Below are 9,992 nucleotides of genomic sequence, written 5' to 3'. Positions count from 1 at the left end.
ATGACAGGAAACACTGGGAGCGTATATCCTTCTACTGCAGTGCTCTGTGCCATGGAGAAGAGCATCCAACCCAGAACAGTGTGAGGAAAACCAGGTAGGTCTAGAAATATGCAATGTTTGTTCAAGATGCAGATGCACTAGCATCTGTGACCAGATGGCACTTAGGAATTATCCTCAAGCATGGACCATAAAAAACTAAAGGCATGAATTTCTGATGCTTTTGGATCCAGACTTCCAAGTCCAGTAGTCTCCAGGATATTACAGAACATGTGGTCTACACCACAAATTTAAAAACAAACAAACAAACAAACATACATAAAAAACACCACCAACAACCCAAAGAAAACAAAAACAAACAAAAAACTACAAACAAAAACAAAACAAAAGCATATACATCTTAAAATATCAGTGAGAAAGTCATCTTTAAAGGAAATCTCAAAGTAGTGACAAAAGAAATGCCAAACAAAGGCACAGAAACAAATGAAACTCTCCCATCACATCGTCAGGCAATGAATATACAATTAAGACACATTGGTGTTTACAAAACCTGTAGTCAGCTCTTTTTTAGAGATTAATCTTTCTTCTTAGTGTTTCCTTTGTGCTGCTAAATAAAGAATTTCATTCAGAGTAAGGCTGTTCAAATGTAACTTTTACATTATGAATCTTCAAAAGCCTACAGTCTCTCCATTAAATTTACTTTCTCTTCTCTACACAAAATGAATTATTGTTCTAAACATACCCCACAACACTGTACTTGGTTATCACATCTGTTTTGCTTCTGTCTGAGCAACTAATGTGGAATTTCATTCAAAAAGTTTTGCCTTACAAATATATTTTCTAAATAAAAACAGAAAGATTGCTCCCATGCAAGCGTGTATCCATACGTATCTTAGAAAGACACATACGTAAGATATTTTTATTTTCAAATATTTCTGTTCTTTCACCACACTGGCACAAATCACAAACACCAAGAGAAAAAATAACCCAAATTTAGGAGTAAAGAGTCAATTCCTGCTGTACAGTTAAAAAAGAAGATGAAATATATATCATTCAAACAGCAGCAGCAGCACTAAATCACACAATCATAATGGCAATGATGGTACTGCTTTCTGAAATGGAAATACTTACATAGACTGCAGAATTGACCTGTCGTTCCCTAACTTACAGCACCTATTTTAGAGGGCATTTGCACAGGGCTACATTTCTCTCTCAAAGTTTTGTTTGGTTTTTGTTTTGTTAGTGAAAAAAAAAATAGATTTATATATAAATAAAGGGCAGCAGATACTAAAAGGAGGCACATGCCTGTAAGACAGAATCAAGTCTTCTGACTGCAAATAACATTTTATTAACTCACCATCTTCTGAGGACTAGAGTGCATCCCAGCTCAGCAGAGTTCCTACCCATTTGTTCTTGTCTGCCATATGTACAATATCATCTAACTTCACTATGATCAATTGGATTTCCTATTTACACATTGTATACTCCATTACCTCATGTCCTTTTAGGAACAGTTCCTGGAAATGCAGAGCTATGGTTGTTATCAAACACGTCATATGTCTCCTGTTGTGGTTGAGATGGACAAATGACATAGACCAAGTTCTTCCAGGATGAAAGTAGCAGATGTCATTTATTGCCACAAGTGCATTTTTATACAGTTTTACCAATTCATGTGTCTCTTTACTATTGGTTACAAGTTACAGCAGTAACATCTCATTGGCTATTTTTGCTATCATCAATGTTACTCTTCTTCTCCCTTCTCTCTCACGGGTACATCCTTAACATCTCTGGATACTCCTTTACTCCTATCTTTCTCATGGGTAGGCCTTCATTTCTTCAAGGCTAATTTCTGTTCCCATGCCCTCCGTCAGGGAATCCACGGACCCACCGTAGTCCCCCACAGTCTCCTTTTTATTTTTTTTTTATTTAAAAGCCAAACAAACAAGAAAGTGCTGTACAACTCATCAAGATGTTTGAAAAATATCCAGGGCAATTCATAAGTCTCTTTTTCATATCAAGAGCTTCATTGTCTTTTCCCCAAAGAACAGAATGATCAGCAACATTTTAGTTGCACTGCCGATAAAAATAGAAGTAGTAATCAGTAAAAAAAATCCCAGCAAAATAACGATCTGTCGAGCAGGCTGCAAAACCCTGTAGAAGAAAAATAAAGGAAGTTCATATATGATCTCCCCTCAGTTCAAATGCTATTTGTCCTTCGCTGTGTTGCCATTTGAAAAGGCTTACCGGTGCAGCTACACGGAAATGGTACTTGCTGTCATAAAATTTAGCTACAGGGAGAGTCCAAATATGCTGACGTCCCTAGATGAAAAAGGAGAGAGAGAGATTAGATGACCTTACTTCACATTAAACTGGAGAGAAGGATAGGCTCTGGAAACATTTCCTTGACAAATCCAGTGCAAAGTAATTAGGACAACAAGACTTGATAGCTATAGTCAGAGTATTTAAAGACAAAGCGCTGACTTTAAACCCTGCAGATGTGGGTTTGCTCTGATCAGATCTGCACGGGAAGTGACAGACATCTGGTTCCCAGTGACACTCTGAGTAACAGAACTCCCTCTCTAGTTTTCCAAGCAAATCCCACAATAAATAGGGATTATTCCTCATGTGCCAGGTGGCCTGAGAGCCTTGCGGAGCAGTAGTAAATGGCAATTTTGCTGTTTCTGAAACAGCAACTTTAGTAGTCCTCAGAAAGCAGTGAAGGTTCCTCTACATATTTCGAAGACAGGAGTAGCATCTTCACTCAGTATTTCAAAAACAGATGTAGGCAAGATTTCATGCTATTTTGGACTGCCGTGTCCTGCCATGTACAAAGGAAATAACATATTTTGTATCTGAAATATTTATGCTACATTAAATAAAATAAAATTTAATCCTCACCTACTTTTGACCTAATGATCCATGCAAACTCTTATTTCATCAGTTTCTACTCTCTCAACTCCTTCATCTTTCTCTCCTCCCTTCACTTTCTGGCACATTCTATCTGTTGGAGATGATACGTTCATGTGATACAACTTAGGTGAGATTGCTGAGTCCAAATGATTGCTGTCCTGCCCTTTGGTAGGGCAGAAGCCTTCCAGTCCCTTGGAAAATTCTCTCTCAAAAAAAAGAAGAAACCCAATCTCTTCAACTAGGCAGCATTTCTATTCTCAGTCACATCAAACCTGGATGCTCACTGCTGCTGGAGGCTAGTTAGCTTTCATCTTTTTATGTGAATTTCGGGTTACACAGGAAATCTCCTTGACCAGTTCTGGCAGTAAGCTTCAAGGATATATCTGCGTTGTGAAACTTTCTGGGCCTGACTTAACTTCATTTCTGTTGAAATTAGGGAGACAGGTCAAAACTTGGACAATTTTGGCTTTCTCATGGCTTTACAAACTTCTCTGCAACTGCTGCAATTTTTTGCAAAGACACTTGAAAAGTTGATCAGAAAGTCAGCTAAAAGAATGGGGGGTATCCCAACTGCTCTGATTTGACAAAGCAGTGAAAAAGTAATTTAAAATCATATAATGTACAACACCATAGATCAGAAATCTGAATAAGACTCTGAAATGACTTCCAACTTCATGGAGGTTTCTCCTACGATGCATTCAGAAATGCTACTGCCTTTCCTACTGCTTTAGCCAGAATAAACATTTCCAAGCAATATGAAAAAATTGATGCCTTGAAAGAGTTGTATATTTCCAGAGAATATGAAGGGAGTTTCAGTCCTTCATCAGTTTACTGGAGGTAATCAGAACTTTGCAATATTTTTTCCTGGGAAAAGCTAACACATCTTAACAGTTTTTTATTCCCATCGAGTCAATCCAGAGAATGACATTTAAGCAACTCTTGTTTTCAAAATGAACAATTTTCCCTAGAGAGATCACAGAGAATTAAAGGTGAATATTACCATCCTTTCCAGTGAAGTGACTTAAAAACTAGAATTCATTAGCCATTCGACAATAATGGAAACAGTAGAATAGAGGGGAGTTTGGAGGAGACTGTCCTCTAAGGCTTTGGGTGAAAAGTACTCCCATTTCTTAAGTAACTCTGAAGATATAATGAGTTATAGTGTTGAGTTAGGCTAAAATAAACTCAAAAGTGTCCCTGTAGAGAGTCACTGGATAGACTTTTACAAAATGCAGCAGAAAACTGATACCTACCAAAAGGTTTCATCTCATTATGGTCATGCCAAAGCCAGCTATGACTGGGAGACTCAAAGTACCATTTGAATTCCTGCTGCATTGGCCAAGATGAGAATTTTGCAGCCATTAACTTCATAAAAATGATCCCTGCAAGCCAGAGTATTGCTGCAAAAATCTTACCTGTGTGGTTTCGAGGAAATCGTTCCTACTGTTTCGGTTTGAAGAATAATAGGAGCAATAATTTCCAAATGTGACTTTGCAGAGAAATATAATTAATGGTTCTGTGGTGCTTCAAGAAACAGAGAAAAATAAGGATCTATCCCACTGCTCTTAAATAGAAGAATCATATATACAAATACAATATACACACAAGGGGGGAAATACAAATAATCAAATTGTGGAGAAACAAAGCAGAGGATCTTACTGTACTGGTTGATACGAGGGAGATAAACCTAAGTCACCAGCCTCTAATATGGTCCTATTCCCTGCTATAAATGGAGGATGTTTTTTATTTGGAAACCTGGGTGATCTTTACAGTCATTAAGATAGAAATGGACACTAAACTTCCTCAAACTTTAAGTATGTTCATGCCAGAAGCTACTGTAAATGACTTTTTATACACCTGGCTCATCAAGACATGCTTGAGCTGTGCGGCTTTCATCATGCATAGGCACAATATACCTGTGCCAGAGGGTACCTGGGTGCCCTAACACAGCATCAGTTTTATAGATGAGAAACCCATAACAAGCCTTAAAACAGCGACGTATATTAATAACTCCCATTTACTGCTGTACCCATACAAATATATCACTAAAATGAAGTAAAAATACCCCAGACTTGGTAAACAGAATTTCATTCAGGATTCTTCAACAGCAAAGACTCCGTGGTCATATCTTCTCCAAACTATTCCTGGAGACAGTTTCCAGCACTTTCTAGCTTACCAGATCTCTTTTCTGAGGCGAGTTGTCAGAGCGTGTGTTGGCTTCAGTTAATCTTATTCAGCAGGCATAAAAGTTTTCCAGATTTTTGAAGTAGTTACAGTGTCTTACAACATTTGGACACAGCAATAATCCAAACATGTTTGGGTTTTCTTAAGCATTTTTGAACTTACTAAGTTTGCAGCTTTGTTTAGTGAAAGTTTATAGCAAAGGTATATATTGAAAATCCCCCTCCCCCAAACCAACATCCAAAATAAATTCAGCACAGTGAAACTCTGACTATGATGTATTGATCCCTATGTGAGAGGGTTGCATTATTAGTTTATAATGGCATACGCTTAAAAGACAGATTTTCAATTGCTGTAGAAAACAAGCAGGCACTCCAGGAGGTCTGTTACATCTCCTCTGTCTGAAAAGGGCAGATGTTTACACAGACAATATTCAAGATCAAAAGACTGGACCTAAAGACCATCCATAACTTCACAGAGCCCTTTCTTGGAGAGACTGGAGTCTTGAAGTGTCATCTAGCAGAGTGTTTCGCAGCTGTTCTGGTTATCACTGGCCTTTCTCAGAGAAGAACCCCAAATGAAAGGGTTTGTTCCTTCCGGGAGAACACAACAGAGCTAGGCTTTTATTTGAGGAGAAAATTCCTGCTGAGAGGATTAAGTTTGCTGCTTGTTCCTGCTGTAAAGTCACAATTTTATGCACTATAAAAAGTCCTCAAACCCCTAGTCCAAAGGCCACAATTCTGCTAATATATGTGGACATGTCTACTCAAATGATTATAACACTGAACCTGATGACTACTGGATTTTAATATCTGCATCAACGGGTGCAATTGTCATTGGGCTCAGAGTGCTTATTGAGCCTATGCTACAGCTATAGATAGTTGTACACAGATTTGTTCCACTCCTCTAAATAGGGACAAATTCAAGCCACAATAGAAAGCAGGCAAGAATTACTACCCAAAAAATGAAATTATGTATGTATTTTCTTTAATTGTACTTACTTCATTTCCAGTGACATTTCTACATTCATGGGTGTATATTTGTTAACAGGAATAACATAGCTGTAATTTCCAGACCTGAAAAAGTTGGCATTAATGGACATAGGATTTTGAGATAGGTAGTATCTTTGTAAAAACGTTGTGTTTATATTTAAAAAGAAAATATATGAAAAGGTAGAAAAAACTCCTGTACACTAGAGGAAACAATTGTGAAAAGAAGACAGACAAGTAGCAATGCAACATTAATGGTATTCTGTTCCACCACAATAAAGCATAATGAAACAATTTACTTACCTGGACTGTAGATTTTTACTACAATAGCGGTTGTCAATGCTTTGCTGTGTTTCCAAAATCTGTATGGAACTGATTCTTGTGTCAATCCCTAAAAATGTTAAGAATAATGTTTTGTTCTTGATTATCTCAGAAATCTTAGATAAAAGCATAATAAAATTGCAGTTAATAACGTGGTGTCTACTCACTTGCTTGCCACTACACGAGTTGCTACAAGTCTAAATTAGCTCTCACTAAAAGCCTTTGATTGATTACCTGCATTGTGCCATTACAGGGGAGATAAGATCCTTGTTCGATTTACAAGGACAAATATCCTGGGCAGGCACCTAATATTGTAACCTTTGATTTTGGGCAGACATTGAAGACTATTTTGGTGGTAGTCCAAGTATAATAGAATACGAATGTGCTAGTGTTCATTTTGATGTACTGGAATCCATGCTTATACAAGTAACCATTAATAAGAAAGACATAATATGAAATGGTCCTCAAACAGAAGGGGCTGAACAGCTTTAATACTCCCAAGTGGGCCTAGGCTCACACTGCCAATGTTTTGGGGAAGGTCCAGGTGGAGAGGGAGTGTCTGAGCCATCAGCAGAGAGCCAGTCTCCAGCTCTTGCCTACAGCATCAAGCTGCTGACAGTTTGAGTCTTGCAGTGTGGTACAGAATGCACAAGGACAACCTGGTCCAGCAGGCCCAGGTCTGCTCTTCACATTGCATTGTGAACACTGGTTTGGTATTTCTTTTCCTCTGTTCTACAGCAACATTTCCCTCCTTTGCAAAGAAACCTGATGATTACAAGCTGACCTCCGCTATGATAGTAAAACATCTGTGTGGTAGGATACACTTAACTTCCAGCGTGCAAATATCCACACTTAGGCTTAAGTGACAGAGGGAAATTGAGCATGTTCATCCCAAAAGAACTAACACAGAGAACATTTCCCTCTGACACAGCATCTCATTACAACACGTATCATAGTAATGCCACAGAGGCCTTTTTCTGAGGTGTGTAGCCATGTAAAAAAATCAGAAGGGAAATGAATTTTTCCCAGATCATCCCACTGGGGCGTACCTAGGCAAAAGCAGAACCGATGTTCTGTTTCTCACACGACCCTGGGTAGCAACAGAATGTTTATTAAACAAGCAAATGAATCAAACCAAAAACTTAAAACAGGGAATCCACAAAACCAGAAAAGACAAGGAGTAATTCTGCTGGTACTGAATGAATGCCAGAGCATAGCATTATAACACATAACTCATCTTCATGGGAAAGAATCAATATTTCCAGCCCAGACTGGCTCTGTCAGCAGTGCCTGGTAACTAAAATGGGAGCCTGAAAGCAAGCCAAATGTCCTGTGTCAAAGAACTTCATTTCAACTCCACAGACACGTTCCTGTGTAACCTCATCAAGGTGTTCCTGCTCTGTCACGGGGATTGGACTAAATGATCTTTCAAGGTCCCTTCCAATCCCTAACATTCTGTTATTCTGTGATAGTGTCAGGGTGCTAAGGCAGAGATGGCCCCTTTCAACAGCTGACATTTTTAATCCATTAGGTAAACTGGGCCAAACCCCAAATGCTTCCTTTACACTGTATGATGCATTCCCTGCACACAAATACCACACTCATATGCTTAAGCATCCTGGTGTAAGGGTTAGCACCTCTCAAGAGAAACGTCACTTGTCATTTTGACACACCTGAAGCCAAGTCTAAGAACTTGAGAGGGCAGAATGTCTATAAAAATTAATGAAGATGTAAGAATAAATTGCAATGACAAGAAAATTATAGTGAATCACAGGTATTTAATAGATTCCTAAGTGCTAATTCTCTATAATGACCAGTTATAAATGAAACTTCTCTAAATTCCAGCAGCAGAATTCCAAGCCTAAAGGTAGCTTTTCAAATTATACAATTATACATTACAACTGTTGTTTTAAAAAAAATATGAGACTTACAGTCATTTCCAAGATCAGGTATTCTATTAAATATTCTTCTTTCAGGTAACATGTTACTTTTGTTTCCTGTGAAAGAATGTATGTACAAATGTCCCCAAGTTAGTCTTGCACAGTTGTACAGCAAAATATCAATACAACACCAGAAGATGTTTTGTTAATTATCTCTTGGATAAAGGCATGCATAATGACAAGAGAAACCTTTAAAAAACAAGGCATCTCCATTCAGAAGAATATATATATAGTTCAAAGCCTGTAAGTAACAAGGAACAACTTTTGAAATTCTACAGTATATCTGAAACACTTCAAAAAATAGCCTAATAGAAAAGATGTCATCCCACACACAGCATACCACCAATTGTTATAACAGAGAGCCAAAGCGAAAGTCAACATCCAGTCAGGCACTTCAGCACAAATCTGATCATAAATCCACATCTTTCTTATTAGTGAGAAAATTAATAAATAGGCATCTGCCACAAAAACATAGGCCAGGGGAATAGCTTAGCTTTTTGAATGTGAGACGTAAGATACCGAGGATGGGCCCAAGTGAGATGCAGTACTTCAGAAAGGGAAGGATGAGTCATCAAATTAAAGAAACTAATGCACAGCTCTAACAGCATGATCACCATGTTCACAGATGTCACCTCTGCAATTTTAAACACTGAACAATGCTGGGAAATATAAGATGATTTTTTTTTTTTTTTTTCTGTATTCATCTTCTCACCATTTCTCAAGAAAAGTGAACTTTAGAAGATCTTTTGAATAATCATCACATTGTACAGCCTGGGGAAGGCAAAAGACCTTTCAAGCCACTGGGAAATGGTTTAAAGCAATTCCTGTGCTTTAACACTAATTGCCAGCCAAGAATCTGTCCAGAAACATGTTACCAATAAACTGTCACTCAGAAATGTTGATCTTGCCTAAACTAACATGCTTCATCAAATACCATTTCATTTGGGAAAAGATGGAATCATATACTTCTAGAATACCAAAATGTTCCATTCCCATGTTTTTCAAAGGAAGCATTCTGATTTCAAAATGACTGTTTAGAACAGAAGTCACTGCTCAATCGTATAAAAATCTGCTTTACAAAAGGAAGAATCAAAATGCATTATTTCACTGAGATTGAAACAAGACAGCTGGATTGACCTTACTATTTTGTTATTCATTCCAGATTTTGGGTTTTCGTTTGAGTATTGGGAAATATGGAAACTCAGACTTCCTCATGCTAGTAGGTGACTGAGAGCATGGAACAACATTAATAACTGCAGTCTGAGGACCCAGAAGAAATTTAATACAAAATCATCTCTGAGATTTTATCATTTTGGGGGTTTGTTATGAACCTAGGATACTGCTGCCATTTATTGCTTGAATTTGTTTTCTATTTACCTGCCTATCATATAGATCTGCCAATTCTGCCAATTTAGGTGGTAACTGCTGCATTTAGTAGTCGTCTGCCACCCCACTTCTTACCGTGTGATTTGCTGCCACACACCTAGAAAAACAGCTACCGAACACATGCCAGCACTTAGACATGTACGGTAAGTCTTGAGGCAGGTCTAAAAAGGACCTATTCATTCTCTCAGTCTTCCTTTTGATTTACAAACTAGCTGTCACATCTTCCTTTCACTTTCTGCTGTTTTCTCTTACTAGTCTAGATGTGTGA

General features: G+C 37.9%; 1 protein-coding gene across 2 annotated transcripts in view; it reads right to left on the bottom strand.

The window, feature by feature from the left end:
• Nucleotides 1-940: 940 nt before the first annotated feature.
• Nucleotides 941-9,992, bottom strand: part of MYRFL (myelin regulatory factor like) — a 46,472-nt gene continuing 37,420 nt past the window's right edge. For both annotated transcript variants that reach the window (XM_065857361.2, XM_071799100.1), the window contains exons 20-25: nucleotides 8,330-8,395; nucleotides 6,381-6,468; nucleotides 6,090-6,164; nucleotides 4,323-4,431; nucleotides 2,242-2,316; nucleotides 941-2,148 (exon numbers count right to left, since the gene is read on the bottom strand). In XM_065857361.2, coding sequence (XP_065713433.1) covers nucleotides 2,062-2,148; nucleotides 2,242-2,316; nucleotides 4,323-4,431; nucleotides 6,090-6,164; nucleotides 6,381-6,468; nucleotides 8,330-8,395 — 500 coding nt within the window. In that variant the 3' untranslated portion in view covers nucleotides 941-2,061. The remainder of the gene's footprint in view (nucleotides 2,149-2,241; nucleotides 2,317-4,322; nucleotides 4,432-6,089; nucleotides 6,165-6,380; nucleotides 6,469-8,329; nucleotides 8,396-9,992) is intronic.

Source organism: Patagioenas fasciata, chromosome 1, assembly GCF_037038585.1.
Source record: "Patagioenas fasciata isolate bPatFas1 chromosome 1, bPatFas1.hap1, whole genome shotgun sequence".
NCBI classification, from domain to species: domain Eukaryota; kingdom Metazoa; phylum Chordata; class Aves; order Columbiformes; family Columbidae; genus Patagioenas; species Patagioenas fasciata.
This window is presented reverse-complemented; position numbering and strand designations above follow the sequence as displayed.